The 19,135-nt window shown below is 46.0% G+C and overlaps 1 protein-coding gene across 1 annotated transcript in view; it reads left to right on the forward strand.

Annotated features, from left to right (window-relative positions):
• Nucleotides 1-19,135, forward strand: part of kcnh5a (potassium voltage-gated channel, subfamily H (eag-related), member 5a) — a 129,644-nt gene that overhangs the window by 36,363 nt on the left and 74,146 nt on the right. The window contains exons 6-8 of the mRNA XM_042095890.1: nt 7,822-7,937; nt 9,433-9,825; nt 16,538-16,630. Coding sequence (XP_041951824.1) covers nt 7,822-7,937; nt 9,433-9,825; nt 16,538-16,630 — 602 coding nt within the window. The remainder of the gene's footprint in view (nt 1-7,821; nt 7,938-9,432; nt 9,826-16,537; nt 16,631-19,135) is intronic.

Genomic DNA, 19,135 nt, shown 5'->3' on the forward strand with positions numbered 1-19,135 from the left:
GACAGGGGAAGCACAAGCTCCCTTTTCAGCATGAGTGCGGCAGGGGAGACCACTGTTGTAGAGTGGGCAGTTGCTCTGTAGTGGAGAAGGGTCTGTGACAGTGCGGCCATCAGGGAGTATCCCTCAAACATGTGAGCACGCAATCCATTTTTCAGGGATTGGTTGAATCGTTCCACCCCCCCCGTTGGCTTGGGGGGTGATAGACGGAGGTTCGGATATGGGTAACACCCTTGTTGGCGAGGAAGGTGGTGAACTCCAAGGACAGGAACTGAGGACCATTGTCCGTGGTGATTGCACGAGGCAAGCCCCAGCGGGAAAACAGCTGGTCGAGGAAGTTGACCACAGCAGCAGAGGTAACCGTACCCATGGGAGCCACCTCAGGCCACTTGGAATGCAGGTCGTAGACCACCACGAGGAACCTCTGATGGTGTGGCACATTGTACAGCTCACCACAGATATCAAGCTGCAAGTGGTCCCATGGTGTAGATGGCCAGTCTACTGGCTGTAGTGGAGTTGAAGCGGGTGGCCCAGTCTTCCCACTGGTGAGGCACGCTGCACAGGAGCGGATAAGTCCCTCCAGGTCACGGTCCATGGCAGGCCACCACACAACGTCACGGCACCTTTGTTTGGCTTTGACGATGCCGAGGTGTCCCTGATGTGCCATTTGCAAGACACACCCTCTGAGGGCCACTGGGATGACAGCACAGAGGCCACGAGCGATGCAGGCCTCACCCCAGCATGACAGTTCATGCTTCACTCGATAGTATGGCTCCAGTTCTGGTGGGACGCGGGCAGGCCAACCATGTCTGATGTAGTCACGAAGCATGCTGAAGACGGGCTCGGCTGCTGAGGCGGACTCCAGGTCACGGAGGGAGACTGTGTCCTTCAATGGTGAGTGGACCAGGTGTACTACCTCCTCCTCATCCTCTGGAGAGACAGCAGAGCACTGGGTGGCAGCAGGGCGGGATAGAAAATCTGCTACAACATTAGTCTTGCCAGGCGTGAATCGTAACTGAAAGTCATACTGCTGCAGGCGGTCTGACCATCTGTGGAGGTGAAGGGGCCTGTGTCCTCCACCTGAAGTGGACATCAGGGCTGTCAGGGCCTGGTGGTCCATCCGTAGGGTAAAAGACCGTCCATACAGGTACAAATGCCACCTCTCGCATGCCCAAATGCAGGCAAGGGCCTCCCTCTCACCCACTGAGTATTTCTGCTCGGTGGGGCTGAGCGCCCGGGAGGCGAAGGCTACGGGCCTCTCCACGCCGTCATGGAGCTGTGACAGAACGGCGCCCAGAGCCACAGCAGACGCATCGCAGGTCACGAATGTGGGGCAGTCCAGCTGGAAGTGTGCCAGAATCGGAGACGTGGTGAGGAGACACTTCAGTTCGTCGAAACCTGCCTGGCATTCAGAAGTCCAGGTCCAGGGAGCATCCTGCCTGAGCAGCATCCTCAGCGGGGCCGTGACGGAGGAGTACTGAGGCAGGAAACGCATGTAGTAGGCTGTCATCCCTAAGAACGAAGCCAGTTGTGAGGCTGTTGTGGGGGTGGGGACTGCGCTGATGACTGCCACGTTCGACTGGAGGGGGGAGATACCATCTGCCGACACGCGGAACCCGACAAAATCAATGGCCGCTACGGAGAACGTACACTTCTCAGTGTTCAAGGTGACATGGTGGCGGCTGAGGGAGTCAAAAACCTGTTCCAGGCGGGCGTTGTGCGTGTCAACATCTGGCCCGTGTACCACAATATCGTCCAAATAGGCCACGGTGCCGGGGCAGCTGGCGAGGATTGTGGACATGATCTTCTGGAAACAGCTAGGCACTGAACTGAGTCCAAAAGGCATCCTCGTATAGCGGTACAGGCCAGTATGGGTGATAAAAGCCGTCAGGTTCCGACTCTCTGGGTGCAGAGGTATTTGTAGGTAGCCCTGACGTAAGTCCAAACCCGGGAGCCGTAGAAGTGGGTTGTAAGTTCTTCTGTCGTCGGGAGAGGGTACTTGTCAGGTATCACTGCCTTGTTGACCTGGCGAAGGTCGACGCAGACTCTCAGTCCCCCTGACTTCTTCCTGGCGATGACGAGGTTGGACACCCACGGAGAGGCATCAATGGGTTCTATGATGCCATCAGCCTGGAGGCGTTGAAGCTCCTGTGTAACGCCGTCCCGCAGAGCCAGGGGAACACGTTGAAGGGTCTGGACCACGGGAGGGACGCTGTTGTCCAGGAGTGGCTTGTGTGTGAATGAGGTGAGGCACCCAAGGCCATTGAACAGTTCAGGTCGGCTTTGTTGCCAAGGGGAACCCACTTGTAGTATTCGTGTTCCGTTGTTGTCCTGTAGAGTAAAACCAAGGCTGAGAAAGAGGTCAAGGCCCATGATGTTCTCACCGCGGCGTGTAATGTGGAATGGGAAGCGGTCCACAGTTGTAGAGGTGTAACGAACTGGGAGGTAAAGTAGGCCGACAACGTCAATTTTGCTGCGGCCATAGCCACAGAGAGTAGTGGATGGGGGCTGCAGCTGTCTGTTTGGGAAGAGTAGGTTACAGGTGTCAACATTCAGCAGTGACACCTTGGCCCCAGTGTCGAGGAGAAGAGGGACACAGCAGCCATCCAGGTATACAGGGCACCTGGAGAAGGTCCCTGGGTGGGGGCCTATGGTGCGCACTGACACCACCGGGTCATGTGACTGTTCAGGGTAGTCAGCCGGAGCAGACCGGCACCATTTAGCAAAGTGGTTAGGTTTCTGACAGCGTCTGCATGTCTGGCCCCTAGCAGGGCAGTCCTGAGCCCTTGTGGCATGACGAGTGGAGCCACAATTCCCACAGCGTCTCTGCTGGCGTGTGTGCTGGGGGCGCGCGACCTGTATAGCAGCAGGGTCAGCCAGGTTGTCTGAGCTTGATAGCTGTTGCACTGGCTGTTCAATAATGGCAGTATGAGACTTGTTTTCTGCTATTTTAGCAGCACATTGAGTTGCCGCCTCCACTTGTATGGCGAGTGTTAGTGCATCATCAAGTGACAGTGTTGCATCTTTGAGTAGCAACTCCTCCTGGACTCTGGGATTAGACGTTTTTTCAATGAGCTGGTCTCGAATAAGTTCATCCCTCATGGCGCCGAAATTACAGCGCTGTGCTAAGGCTTTTAAATCGGCTACAAACTGCCTAGCAGACTCACCAGGGCGCTGACATCTTTGTCTGAACTCCAGCCGCCGAAAAAGGATGTTCTGTGACTTTACAAAATGTCCAGTCAAAGCCGTAAGAACAGAATTGTAAGTGTCCAGAGTACCATCGAGCGTGTTGAAAATCCTGTTCCCCTCCGCTCCCAGCAAGTGCAGTAGGATAGCACGCTTCCTCGCGCTAGTGGCATTATCCAATCCAATGGCTAAAAGATACAGTTCAAAAGACGTTCTCCACTGATTCCAAGGAACGACAGGTTCGCCAGGGAGGGGAAGAAAATAGTCCGGAGGAGGCAGAGAGAAAGCAGGTGCATCAGCCATCCTCGTCGCCAATGTTATGTTGCTAAAATAACGACTAGTCTCAACTTCTCAATGCATAAACTCACTCGTTTATTTCTCTGAAAACGAAAACCAAACACGCACCTCTATGGTGGCCTTTCAGTGTCAGAATGTGCGACATAAAACAGACATCCTGAATAATAGAACTAGAACTGTATGTATTACGTAAACACAACAATCAGATGGTTCATTTTGAAGTGAATGGAATGACTCGCTGTGATCTTCATAGTATTTCACAGAGTCTGATTCATCCTCTGTCCTGTACGAATTGCTCGTCCTGTTCCTCTGACTAACTGACAGACAGACAGGCAATTATGTCACCAATGCTAAGTTCTGTGTAGGCATGCAGACTAAATTACCTTCTCCCTCCATATGCTTGGCTCGTTTTTTTCTCTCTCGCGTGCCTGACTGGAAAGAATGGAGACGGCCCGGCGTTAAGAGCTATTTTCGTCCTTTCCACCAATCAGTCCACACGGCTGACTTCCCCCTTCCTTGCCATCTCAATGAGCTGATGTGGACGTGGACTCAGAGACCTCCTCTGTGACAGGAGGAAGAAGAAGAAGAAGGAGGAGGAGGAGAAGACTAAAAAAAGAACAGAGAGATGAGGAGATAGAGGAAGATCAGAAAGATGGACTCTAGGTGTCTTAAACTACTGTATACTGCATACTTAATTCATCAATTTACTATACTTTTTTGCTGTTACACAATGTATTTTGAGTTTGGTTTAACATGAATGCTGGTAAGGTATACAGTAGTAGTATTCAGGTGTTATGGCCCAACTCATGTGACCACAGCATGAGAAGGGGAAGTGGACAACAATTTCCCTTTAGACAAATCATTTTATCCTTAAATAAACAAAATAAAAGCAAAAACAAAAAAAAACAGTGTCAAAGAGGGAATATGAATTGGCAACATGCATGTTGGCAGGAGATGTATGGATTGTGGCATGGCCTAAATCTCATGGCATGTGTGTAAAAGAGATCTGAGGGCAATATCAATCTGCTGAGAGGGATACATGAAAGTCTTAAGGCTCATTTATGCTCACTGTTAAACACAGATTATGGATATGGGTACAGGTGGAGGCTGCAGTCCATTCATTTCGGCCATATTTTTTGCACGTTTCCTGCAAGCTTACAGATATGGACCAAATAAAGCAACATTTGAAACGGACACATTTATTTTTTTTTATGAAAAGGGAGCATAAATTAGTCTTAATACAGACACAGACTAACAGTATATCTCAGTTGTGGACAATCCTTTCCCAGTGCTGCAAATGGTCCAAGCCCAGCCACTGCAGAGACTAACGCCCTGCAAAGTATGCTGTAACAATAAGCCTTTGAGTAGTAGTTTTATGATGTATGGCTTACATATGTACACGGTAATAGGATAACTTAATATAACGTGGGACTGGAAGAAATAGAAGCGGAAAATGAAAAAAGAACAAAAAAAACCTTCACTTTCCACTCTTTATTGCACTGTTATGTTTATGCACCCAGTGGAGAGGGCTTTAAATCAGATTTGAAGATTCTATATAAGGTATATCCAAAAGCACTAATGTCTCATCGAAGCAATTCTGGATTTTATTTCTGTATGTCCCCATTTTCCTATATTTAGTAATTCAATAAAGAGGTTGGAAGCACTTCTCTCGAAATGGCCCATTTCCTTTATTGTCTGTTTGGCTTTGTTTCAAGAGTTCTGACTATGCAGGGGTCAGCGTAGAGAGAAGTGAATAAAATAAGCAGAACCTCCGCTCGTGGTGTTGCCCAGCTGTGTGTTTTCGGATACGCACAATAGAGCTTCTTTTTTCTCTGCTGGCTAACTAGTTAGTGCGCAGTTTGTGGTGATCCTGAGGACACAGGCTTCAGAGAGAGAGAGAGAGAGAGAGAGAGAGAGAGAAGAAACTTAGCTTATGCAGAGACATTAATGAGAAGGGGCATCAAAGGAGGCAAACTGCCCCAGTGTGCACCCACACCCACACACTCATATGTGACCAGGCATGGCAAAACCAGGCACATGTCTCCCCAGAGACATTTTGAGTTATTCGCAGATTCTGAAAATGTAGTTTCAAAGCTATCCAATGATGTCTCACTCATGGAGATCTGATAATATTTGAATAAGTTGTAGCCATTTTAAAGTATACACATCTCAAAGCTACAAGCTGAGAAATCAGGCTTTTCAATTTGACTACTTTCTCCCTCAATCCATGGGAGGGGAACACAATGGTCCTCATTTACATGACATTAAGATCAACCCTCCACCCTGTCACGGTCACTGATCTGTCAGCCTGCAGTGCATCATATGATGCTAATGACCCATCGAACTATCTGTAATGGGTTACAGAACCAGCTAGTAGCAATGGATAAAGTAGTCTAAAACAAACATGAGATCACGTTTGCAAACCATGTTATTTTGAATTAACACCCAGTGCAAGGCACCAGGTTGGCAATGGATAAAATAGTCTAAAACACGAACTAAACAAACATGAGATCACGTTTGCAAACCCTGTTAATTTGAATGCACACACGATGCAAGGCACCCTGCCATCAGTCAAAACAAGACATTCTCGCATTATTCAAATTAATTGCCCACCGAAACTATCTGTAATGGGTTTTGGCCAGTAGCCTATGGTGCCAATAGCTAACGACAGTAGGCCTACGTTAGCTTTAGCAATGGATAAAGTTTCTAACACACAAACTTTATCCCCGTCAAATGTAACTGTGGAAATAGCATCTGATATCTTACGATCTAGCTCCTCTGCTGCCAGACCGAGAGATTCTTCCTCGTTGTAATTATCTTCGGCTAAGGTCAGCTCTAGATTAGGGATGTTCTCCAATATAATGGGGCGATGGTAGTGTAGTGGTTAAGGAACTGGGCTAGCGTGCAGTAGCCTGAAAGTTGTCGGTTCAATTCCCGGCTTCCACCGTTGTGCCCTTGAGCAAGGCACTTAACCCCAAGTTGCTCCGGGGACAATGTAATCCCTTGTAATATAGCTGACATATGTAAGTCACTTTGGTCAAGAAGTGTCTGCTAAATGTAATATAATGTAATGTAATAATGCAGTCGCCTTCATCAACAGATTTAGCTCATCTGCAATCTGCTGTGCTTTGTCCATCTCCATTCCATTTGTAAACAAACAGCATGCTGGTTCAGTAAGTAGCCATGAGGTTACTTCTAGCATACAGCTGATTGGCCGACAGAACAAAAGAACACTAATAGTCACACCCAATTCAAACACTGGTTTACTTCCTGAAACTTAACCATTTTCAAAGACAAAATATACACTTTTAAAGTAACCAATGCTGTTATCTGAAACATGGAATTGCTTCTTTAGGACTTCAACTTGCACATTCTGCAAAAAAAACGAAAATCTCTAATTTTGAAAAAAAAACAACTTCAAAGTCGGTTTTCGCGACTTGCGTCTCTGCGACTTGAGCCTGGTTCTGCCATGCCTGGTCACATACGCCCACACTCACACACACACACACACACTCATATGCCCACACTCACACACACACTCATATGCCCACACTCTCTCTCTCTCTCTCTCTCTCACACACACACACACACACACACACACACACACGCACACACACACACCCTTCTGTTCCATAACAGTTTTCCATCCGGGAATCATAAAGAGGCCCTTATACGTTCCCCTAGATCCACATGTACCCACTCAGACGTAAAAATAGGGAGATGTTGAAAAGAGCGCATCTGAACAACACTGAGGAGAGGGAAAATAAAACCCAGCGCTGGAGACAGAGCAAAGCACACTGCTGAGAATGGAGCACTTCACTTGAGATCGACGTTAGAAAGATATTTAGGCAGCGTGTGATGAAGGGAGAGTATTAGCGAAGGGATAGATGCAGGAATGGGAGGCTGTCTGGAGCCCTGAGGGAAATAAGTTCGCTGGGATTCTCTATGGCTGAGATTGAGTCTTGGGACCTAGGGAACTGCTTGATTGTGTGTGTGTGTGTGTGTGTCTGTCTGTCTGTCTGTCTGTCTGTCTGTGTGTGTGTGTGTATACATATATATATATAAGGGTGATACAGAGTATTTGCTCATACAAAGACATTAATTATTAATTGTATATGTGTAATTAGGAGAATGAGCGTATGTATCAACAAAACACAATATAACTCTATGATAGGACATTGATGTGTTGTTGTGGTTCTGCAGTAAGCCATCTCTGTTGTTTCATTGTTGTTGTTTGTTGCAGTGAGATGTTGACCTTTTGTCTTGTTGTCGTTTGTTGCTCCTCAGTGAGAAGTTGTTGTTGTTTGTTTGTTTGTTTGTTGTTGTTGTTGTTGTTGTCAGGATGGACCAAGTTCGCCCGTTTGACTCGGGCGCTGACCAACAGCCGCAGCACTCTGCAGCAGCTGGCCCCTGTGAACAAGACTGAGGTCACCCACAAGCACTCAAGACTGGCAGAGGTGAGTATCCCCCCCCCCCCCCCCCCACACACACACACACACACACACACACACAGGTGCTTAGTCACACAGATAGGGACACACACACACACACACTGCTACCATGATGCAGAATATAGAATATCACAATCACTACATACAGCTCTGGAAAAAGAAACCACTGCACATTTTTCTGATGTCATCTTACAGTTGCTGAGTGACATTCGAATGAGTTGACAGTCATGTTCAAATTTGCAGTGGTCTCTTAATTTTGAATATGGCCGTCAACTCATTCAAATGTCACTCAGCAACCGTAGAATGACATCAGAAAAATGTGCAGTGGTCTCTTTGTTTTTGTATATGTACATTCACATGAAGTGTTGTCTCACGTGTGCACACACATATAAGCATATGCACACATGCCATTAAAACTTTTTTCCATGGAGATGGAAAAGTCACCCCCACACCACCCAGTCGCACACACATTCTGTTTTCTGAAATACCTTGTCTCATGAGCAGTGTCTCAGCTCTTCTGAGCCTGGCCTTCTGTACATTAGTGGGTAAAGTCAACAGATCAGAGATCTTATGCTACATAACATACGTACATCTCTGTTTGGTTTTTCCTTTGAAATAACCGAGTGCTGGTACATTGTACCTTACAAGTATATAAATCAAATACTATATAGTAAATATATGTGTTGACCTGATTTTATCTGATGTTGCACTTCCTTAAATGCATTTTTCTCATGCAAACCGAGCTGAACCTAATGGTGGAAAGACAGCCTGGTCCTCCATACTGCTTTTAAGTGGACTCCATTCGACACATAGCTGTGCATAATGCACTCTCGCTGTCGCTAGAATTCACTTTCTACTTAACACTGATGTATGTAGCATGTCAGGGAGAGAGACTCTTATGGCCCTGCTGAGTTGCCGTCTTATTTCCCATGATGCCTTGTAACCCTGCATGCACCCCCCTTTTTAATAATGCATGCGCTAAGTTAATGGGCTATCTTTGAAAGGGAATAAAACCAGAGGGGACAATGCTAAGCTGTCCAAACGCTAAGCTACGTCCCTTCCTCCACAGTAGGTCTACGACGTGCTATCCAAGTGGTTTTGGGTGCCAGTTAGCCGACATTCTCTTGGAAAGTGACAGTGCCAACTAGTGATGTTTGTGCCTTGCAGATATACAGATTCAAACAAGCAAGATAGGGAAACAGTGTTTTGTTTTGGTTTTTAATCGCTTGAGGGTCACTACTAATTAAGTTTATCAAGCACTGCCATTTGTTTCTGACACACTCTCTGATTCTATGTTTCTGTGACCGCCCTAAACCAATCTTGTTTTTCTTTCCTTCCTTCCTTCTTTTTTTTCTTTTCTTTCTTTCTTCTCTCCTTCCTTCGTTTCATTTTTTGATTGTCTCTCATCTCATTTTCCTTTTTCATCTCTTTTTGTCGGGTTTTTCCATATTTATTCTTCTTCACTGTTTCACCCCACCCCCCTCTTCACAACATTCCCCAGGCTCTTCAACTGGGCTCTGAGATACTGCCCCAGTACAAGCAGGAGGCCCCTAAGACGCCCCCCCACATCATCCTCCACTACTGCACCTTCAAGACCACGTGGGACTGGATCATCCTCATCCTCACCTTCTACACGGCCATCATGGTGCCCTACAACGTCTCCTTCAAGACCAAGCAGAACAACCTGGCCTGGCTGGTGGTGGACAGTGTGGTGGACGTCATCTTCCTGGTGGACATCGTGCTCAACTTCCACACCACGTTCGTGGGGCCCGGCGGCGAGGTGATCTCCGACCCCAAGCTCATCCGCATGAACTACCTGAAGACCTGGTTCGTCATCGACCTGCTCTCCTGTCTACCCTACGACATCATCAACGCCTTCGAGAATGTGGATGAGGTAAGCTGCACTGGTGTTGTGATTTACAATGATACTGGGATGGAGTGTTGGTGGGTGACTAGGTGTTTCTGGATAATTTTTTTTATCTTGAGATAGGGATGCATTTGGGTTTTAAGCATGTTGAGTGGATCGTGACCATCAATTATTGGATGCCCCCACCCATGGAGAAGTTGTTATGATCCCATCCTCTATCATGGAAAGGGTTTGGTATTCAGTTGCTTCTTGTTTCCAAAGCTTCTCCATATCTGAGGTCTGGATCCATATGGATTCATTTGGGCTTTAGAGGCGTTGAGAATGAGTGTGATATAATGAAAATATTTCTAAAATGGAAATTATTTGATAAACCACTTCTTATAGCTTCTCAGTCCTTCACTGTATAGCACCCTGTGACTTGACTACTGACTAGCTCTTTGAAAATGCTAATACTCATTGAATGATGACAGATGATGATAGTCATGAATGATGACTGGAATGAATGGAGCAGTCCTTCACATTTGGATCTTTGACCTTCCTGCATCCCTGCATCAATGGTAAATTAACCTCCAATATACATAAAGGGACATTTAGCACTGGAGGTCATTCCACTGTTATATCTGTCTGAAACCCCATTTGTTCTGTAGTGCCTCATTCATATTCAAGTGGGGTCCAACCACGGCAAAAGCAGTGAAACCAGGGCGGCGCAGTCGAGCAGCAGACTATCTATTGTGCTATTGTTCCAATCGGAACACTCCCTCACCAGGGACTCTCACACGCGCAATGCCTTGGAATCGTGAGTCGAGCGGCTCTTAGCTGCGGAGCCATGGAACAAGGCTGGTTTCCACCCCAAATTGTACAGGCTCTATCAAACTCTGTGCTACTGTGCGAGTGGCAAGCCCTGAGGGTCCTCGGCACAAACCTTTTCCCTGTAGAAACTCAGGAGACAAGAAACAACGCCAGCTTTACAAAAAAAACCTGGTTGTGTACGTTTGAGACAACAGCAGCATAAAAAAAAATCCTGCGTTTGAGACAACGGCAGCATAAAAAAAATCCACTGTGTGTGCAGTGCGTTCTTTTTCCCCTTCATGGCTGATAGCCACCCTCCCCCCAACAATCATTGTTGTATTGACTCCTACTGTAAATGTACTACTATCATTAAAATTGAATGAGCTTCTCATTGAAGTCCGAGCAATGATTCATATTTGGATATCAAAGCTATAATTACTCCGTCACTTGATTCCCTATCATTTTTATCAGCTTGAGAGGTAGCAGATTTGTCTTCTGTCTCCTTGTCGACTGCAGTGTTCCTGCATTCTCTCGAACATCCCCATCTCTCATCATATACGTTTAGCGCAGTGCAAGTTATGAAGTCATTGTACTGTATCCTTTGCTCGCAATCTCCCATCCGCTTTACTTATCTCTTTCAGGACCAAGAAGGAGACATTTTAGCAAACAATGCAGATAAAGAAGATGTTGCAATGCTCTTGAAATCTTTTTATAGGCCAGGTTGTACAACGTGTTGGCCTACTTAAAGGCATAATTCTCAATTGTCATTGTCTTAGCGAACAATGGGTGTTCACTGGGTGTCAATAGATTTTGGAAAGATATTGTCTGTAACTTCCCCATTTGGCTTGGTTCAAGGGCCTGGCACTTTTTGAGACTGTGATTATTCTTTACCTCTATGAGGACATTGATGAACATTTACGAGTCCTGTAAGGGAATAAATAGAGTACAGAACAGACCAGGGTTGTGCAAAATTCCAGAATTGAATTGAAACTGGTTCTTAAATTCAATTCTTGAATTTCACTTGCATTTTAATTGAGGTAGCAAACAGGAAGCAGAATTGCAATTTGAATTTTGCACAACCCTGGAACAGACAATAAGGGTTTTGTGACTAGAGCATACACAATGGCATATCTGTCTTAACCTTTATGTTCTAAACTTGTATTCCCATGATTGGCACACACACAAATGACAAACTTGAGCCTCTGATCAAACCAGGGAGAGCAGCCCAGTCTGTTGTAGAGAAAAGCACCTTTATGTTTTTTTGGGAAAATACCTTCATTTGTTTTTGTTTTAAGGTGTTTTTTTCTTGTACATTTGTGTACGAGAACATTTGAGGGAGCCATGAAAAGGGCATGAAGTGGAGCTCAGAGAGAAGATGCCCCCCCCCCCCCCACCATACGCGCACACACACACAGACACACACACCCACACAGACACACACACACACACACACACACACACACACACACACACACACACACACCCACCTCACCACCAAACCCTGGGTGCCCTCTCACCACAATGCCTTTGTAAATGAGCTGGGTATGAAATGAGGACATCTGTGCATAGAGAGCCTACTCGGCAACTCACAGGTTTCCTCATTTGCAAAAATAGTGTAGACTGCACGGCCTTGGGAATTTGTTAGGGTAGCTTGAGGGGTGTTTCCTTGCTTCTTTTCTGTCTCGAAAATAGCTGCCAAATATCACAGGACTGTGTCTCCAAACTGCCCAGAAAATCTTATGTGAGTAATTGGACTATTTACTAGATATGGATAGATACAGATATGAATAGATATGGCTACATTCGTGGATGTAAGATTTTTGAACTGGGATTTTTTCCCTCCCTGATTCAGAACTTATTACAAAGAGCCGTTCATTTTCAATAAGTTCATTGATTAGAAAACCTTCAAAAGTTTGACATGACCTACTTTTTATATCACCCCCCCCCCCCCCCCCTCTGGAAAAATGTAATACTCTATTCATAGCCAAGTAAATATGCCTGATATATTTATGTAATAAAAAGCAGTCGCTCCCAGCCACACTCCATGCATTGCCAGTCTGATTGTTTCCCTGGTAACAGGCATCTTCTCCCTGTAGGACTCGGTGCATAAACCCCAGCACTTTCCAACCAACCCTGCCCCCCCCCCCCCTCCCCCATGCCCCCACCCCTCCACCTCATCCACCCCCGGCAGCAACTGAGTGCAATAAAGACCAAAAATTACACTGAGCAGAGATCTCAATAACGCGGCGCTACGCCTGTGTCACAGAGTCTCTGGCGCCTCAGCCTAATCAATCCTGATGCACTTAAAGCGCTAGAGAATGGCGTTTATTGTAGCAGGCCTCATGCAGCCATGATTTCCTATCTAAGTGTCCTAACCACTTCTACCCCACCCCCCCCTCTCACTCTCTCTCACACTAGGCATCTCCCTTTCACTCTTTCTCTGTCTCACACCAGGTTTCTCTCTCTCTCACACACACACACACACACTAGGCTTCTCCCTCCCTTCCTCTCTCTCTCGCTCTCCCCTTAAATATGTCAGAGATGCACAGTTATATGTGTGTGTATGTGTGTGCGCGCGCATGTATGTGTGTATGTGTCTATGTCTGTCTCCATGTGTGTGTGTGTGTGTGTGTATGTGTCCGTGATTGTGTGTGCATGTGCCCGTGTGTGTGTGTGTGTGTGTGTGTGTGTGGTGGCTGGGTGAGGAGCTGATGCTGTGAGCCTCAAAGGTTTCTTTCTGTCTGGCATGCCGTTGTGCATGTCAGAGACGCTTACTGTCTTCCACGTGCATTGAGGTCAGCCATAGTTGTTCAGAAGCACTTATCGTTTTTTTTTTTCTTTTTTTCGAGGAAATGGGATATTTAAAATTTGATTGAGAGTGAAGTAGACGGTCTGTGCCACCAGACCCCTCCCCCAGAGTTGCTTCTGTATGTTAAACACACATCAAATCCCACCACCAAAGGCTTGGGCTAATGGAGCTGGAAGGTTGGTTGGGAACAGTTAGGAATGTTGCTCCAAAAAAATGGCATGGAGAACAGGGGGATGGAGAGGCTTAGGAGAAAATGAGATAAAGTGAGAGGAGGATGTATTGAGTGAAAGGAATAGAGTGAGAGAAAATGTAAAATAAAGGGACAGTGTGAAAGCTATAAAAAGTGGGGAAGACAGGAAGGAAATGATGACATAAAAAAACTCTCACCCTCAAAGCAGCAACAACTGACAAAAGCAAGCAAGAAAAGCAGCAAAGTAAGAAAGTCAGAAAAAGTATGATAAAATATCTTGTCATATTTTCAAGGCGTATTGACTCACTGGCAGCCCAGCTCCTGCTTTCTTTAGTCACTTTGCTCACTGTGTGTGTGTGTGTGTGTGTGTGTGTGTGTGTGCATTTGTGTGTGCATGTGTGTGGCTGTCTGTGTGTGTGTGTATGTGTGTGTGTGCGTGTGTCTGTATGTGTGTCTGCATACAGTACATGTGCATGCATGTGCATTTGCATGTGTGTGTCTGTGTCTGTGTGAGTGAGAGTGAATGTGTATGTGTGTGTGTGTGAGAGAGAGAGAGAGAGAGAGAGAGAGAGAGAGAGAGAGAGAGAGTGTGTGTGTGTGTGAGAGAGAGAGAGAGAGAGAGAGAGAGAGAGAGAGAGAGAGAGTGTGTGTGTGTGCATGTTTTTGTGTGAGTAAAAGCAGGAAATAAAGCGCGGCATTGCGGGATCAAGGGATCAGGGGACACCTGCCATCAGAATGTCACACTCCGCTTTAGGCCCTCGCCACCCCCAGGAGACGCTTCCCTCCGCGGTTGCCACCGCCACGGCTGACCTTCATGCCATCTACGTGGAGATGACAGATGTCGGAGAACCGGCCCCTGCGTGTGTGTGCGTGTGTGTGTGTGTGCCCTTCTTCTCATTGACCAGGACTCCAGGGGCTATGGAGATTTAAATATTTAAACAAAGAACCTCAAAGTGTAGGTACACCTTCAAAGAAGTCAGCCAACAGGCCATGTGTGTGTGTGTGTGTGTATCTTATATTGACACGTTTTGTTTTAGTATTTAGTTACAAATCTCTCTGCACTGTTGTCACACATTTGATTAACACTTTCAATTACATTCTGTCAGCCACATGTGTCATGCTGTGGTTGTCGAGCCGCACACTGACAGTGAGTTGCATCTTGGGGAAACCGGCACGGCATCAGTTGACACATGATGCATCATTCAATACCTTCCCCTTCCTAGCCCTCCTCAGTATATTCCTAGGGGAGTTGGAATGAAGGAGAGGGGGGGGGGGTCACTGTGGGGTCTCAGGCAGGGATATGGTGGTCAAATAAGAGGTGGGCAAACGAAATCTGTGATCACAGCCATGCGGTATCAGATGAAGGCATTCAGAACATGTTTGATGATGCTGGAGGTTATTGTGCAATGTTTATAACAATACCAGTGGTATTACAGTAAATGGTCCCTAGAGTGTTGTTGATGAGTGTACAGTACAATTAGTTGCAATTGGTGAATAAGCTCTTTCGAGAGGTGGATAAACTCAAATAAGAGGTGGATAAACTCTATTTCTAAAATTTCAGAGGTGGATAAATTGTGTTTACTTGTGTTTAGCCTCCACTACATCCCTGGTCTCAGGGACCTGGCCAGTGTCAATATCTTGGTGGACAGGCGCTGGGTTCTGGACGCTGGAAGGGGAGGGAGGACAGGAGTGTGTTGGCACACTTGTGGTGTATAACAGACTGACGCAGTTGAGCATTGCATAAGAGACATGCTCTCTGAGGGGCCCCAGAGTGTAAATAATAGATGTGACTGTGAGAGAGAAATTGATAAAGAGATAGAGGAGGTGAAAGAGGGTGAGGAATGGAGAGATAAGAGACAGAGAGAGAGAGAGAACCAAGAGGATGAGACAGAAAGAGAGAGGGGAGAGAGAGAGAAAGAGAAAGAAAGAGAAAGGGTGAGAGAGGAGACAGACAGAGAGAGAGAGAGAGAGAGGGAAAGATAGTCTTTAAGATGGAGTGATAAAGGAGACGAAGGGGGGGAAAGGCAGAGAGGATAGAGACAGAGAGAAAGGACAGAGAGACTCATTGAAAGAGCAAGCGAGTGGAGACAGTGTGGAAGTATTTGTGAATGTAAGAGAGATAAAGACAACAAAACTTGAGTATGCTTTTACAGAGACTTGAGAGACTTTTTTCATGTTATTCCAAGTTAAATGTAGGTCATTCCGAAGTGATACGAAACGCAGACTGAATTGAAAGGGCAGATGAACACGCTGGTGCTGAGAGCAGTTTCAGCATCGTTCTGTCTTTTGTCGCTAATTATGGTGCGAAAGCTGTGGAAAAGAAACATCAGCCACTTAGAGGCTCAGGCTACTCAGAACAGAGGAAATAGGCCTCACTTTGAGTATGTGCCAAAGAGGAAATAGGCCTCACTTTGAGTATGTGCCAAAGTACTGCTAAATACTGTAAAGGAGAAAAGAATCTCTATCTGTTGCCTGCGCTTGCTCAAGAGGACTTTATGAATCTGAACTTGATGGGTAGCGGTTAGCAGTTTTATCTCAATCTTTTATCATTAATTGCTATTAGAAATGGTAAAGAAGTAAGAGAGAAGCTATAACCTTTTGGAATAATAGTTACCTGTTCTTACTCCACAGAGCTTTGTATAGCCTCAAAAATCTTTTCTGTGTATCTCATGTTATTAGTTCATATCTATAGCTTAATACATAGTACATGAACAAATGTATTGTTTATATAATACATGAACAAATGTAAAGATTTAATCAATTAATTAATTAATGAGTTATGGATGAATGACTGAACTAATTTTAGATACTTGAATAGCAGTCAGACATTCAATATCGTTTGCTTGACCCTCTTCTGCTAGAGGATCCTATATGGACCGGAAGGCATTGTTGGATATCTCACACCAGGGCCTATGTAATCTCACTCTAGCTTTTTCCGTCTCTTCTTCCAGGATCCTATCACGGACTCCACCGGTGTTGGTCACATGCCAGCGACTGCCCATTCAGCCAGGAACGCCACCCGGGCAGAAGACTCGGTCCTCCCGGTAAAAAAAATGCAATTTTTCTTTTTTTAAGTATGTTTTTGGCCTTTTTGTGCCTTTAATGATAGTGACAGTGGAGAGTGGCAGGAAGCGAATGGGAGAGAGAGAAGGGGTGGGATCCGGAAAGGACCACGGGGCGGGAATCAAACCCGGGTCGCCGGTGTATGGTGCAGGTGCCCCAGCCAGTTGCGCCACAGCTGGGGCCACAATTGTTCTTTTCTTTTCCTCCAAATTGGTTCTTTGTCATTCTTTCTGAGCAAAAAAAGCACTTTTATCACTGACTTCAGAAACAAGTGAAATTTCACACAGACAATTATGTATGCCCAGGAAAGCATGCCATTCATTTTGCTTTAAGACAAAGTCAGGCAATGCAATCAGAAGTATAGCGGCACACTGACAGTTTTGACACCATCTATATGTTTTATTATGACCGCCGCTAGCGTAGCCCCCGGGTGACCACACACATACATCCACATGCATAGACACACACATGCACACCCACACTCATTCTCACTCATGCACACATACATACACACATACATACACACACACATACATACACACACACACACACACACAAAAACGCGCACATACAAGCATACACAAAAGTGATTTATTTTCACGAAGAGGATGTTCAGGACTGAGTGGCGGTCATATTTTGTACCGCTATGTGGTACATCTAGTTTTTGTATGATTTTTGAGGGGAGAAAAGAATAGGAAGAGGCAAAGTAGACCTACTGTTATCTGAAAGAAATATTTTTTTCTCTGACATACATTATGCACTCTCTCTCTTTCTCTTTCATACACACACACACACATACACACACAGAGAGATGGGCATAAACCATTCCTGGCTAATTCACTGAGGAAGGCCTCCTTGTATTTGTTACATATTTGATGAGACCTCATTGATGCGTCTTCCCATAGTGAGCCCTTCACCAATCCCCCATTGTCTCCAGGCATGATGTAAATATACGACATTCACAGTCAATCACGTTGCCTCCTCTGCGTTGTCTCCATAGCCTCCATATCTCTTTGCTTTGCTTAGTGTAGCTCTGCAGCTCCATAGCTTCAGCTGGTATATGCAGAGTAAGCACAGATGTTAATGAGCACCATAAATGATACATTAATGGGGGAGCTGTGTGTGTGTGTGTGTGTGTGTGTGTGTGCCATCAAACTAAAAGTTGTCAGAGGCATTCAGTAGTCTCTCTCTCTCTCTCTAGCACTGACAATAAAGCAGCATTAGCTTGACAGGCTTGCGCTCGACCTTTGTGCCGTAGGGTAAGATTACAGAGACTCACAGAGAGCAAAGCGCCAATGTAGCTATTTTTAGCTTTTCCTCGTCCGACGGTCTGTCTCAACTCAGTTTGGTCCGCATCTGGGGGGGCGGGGGGTTAAATTGCACCTTCCTGAAAGGCTTTCAGGAACCATAAAGCGCACTTGTTAAAATTAGCTTTTTGATCACGTGACTGCTGGAACAAGTGGCTACAGCTTATGCGCGGCGAGATGCTAATTAAAACTTGGGGCCGCTTGTTGCCGAAGTGATTAAAATCTCCTCAGGCTGACAGATACGCCGCTGCTTTCTCTTGGGGTAAACAATGTGAAAATCAACCCCTGTTACTTTTGCCGGCAATTGTAAATTTGCCCCCTTCTATCCTTCTCTAATTAGCATATTTATTTGACCAGTTCTGCTTCATTGTGTTTTTTTCCCATTTAGCTGCATTTCGTTGCTAAGTTGTGAATAATCTCTGGGTTTCTTTTCTCCATGTTGATGCCTCTGTGAATTAAAATTGATGTTTTTGTCCAAGCGTGAGTGCTACGCATTACTCCAATTCCACCAGCAGCCACCAGAACTCATTAGCCATTTTAAGATGTGGATGGATTTTCCCCCCACGTCTAGAGGTGTTGAGGCAGTATGCACACATACACACTTCTAACACCATCAGCCAGTACTCACCAGGCCCTCCATACAGTAGTCTTCCTCCTGGGTCCTACTTGTCAAGTGGAGAAGCCAGTAAGGATACATCAGCTCAGGGTGGACCCTCCCCGTGTTCCCCCCCCCCCCACATGAAAGGTGTCACATCAAAGAGCTATAGGCTTGAGCTAGGGAGGCAGTACTCTGGCTATGTGACATCTATCAAACTGGAATTATTTATGCGTAGATGGGCAGAGGAAGATCTCGCCCTTTTAGCTGCTCCTCTCACCAGCAGCATCCCAGCCCTCCAGAGTGGAGAGAGTGTGCTATCCACCCGCCTGCCCTTTCAAGTGGAACTTATGGATATGGATGCTGAAGTGCACTCTCTTCACCTGTCTGGACAGGTTCAGTGTAACCCTTTCTGTCCCACATACAGTGATTTCCCACATAAGGCTTTATGCTCCCCAGTGCCGGTTCAGACCTCCATGGGGCCCTAAGCAAAATCCTGCTAAGGGGCCCTCCTACCTGAAATCTGAGCGCCAAAATGTAACCATCTTTTTACAGTATCATCTGGCACCTCAGTGCTCCCAATA

Source organism: Alosa sapidissima, chromosome 6, assembly GCF_018492685.1.
Source record: "Alosa sapidissima isolate fAloSap1 chromosome 6, fAloSap1.pri, whole genome shotgun sequence".
Taxonomy (NCBI): Eukaryota; Metazoa; Chordata; class Actinopteri; order Clupeiformes; family Clupeidae; genus Alosa; species Alosa sapidissima.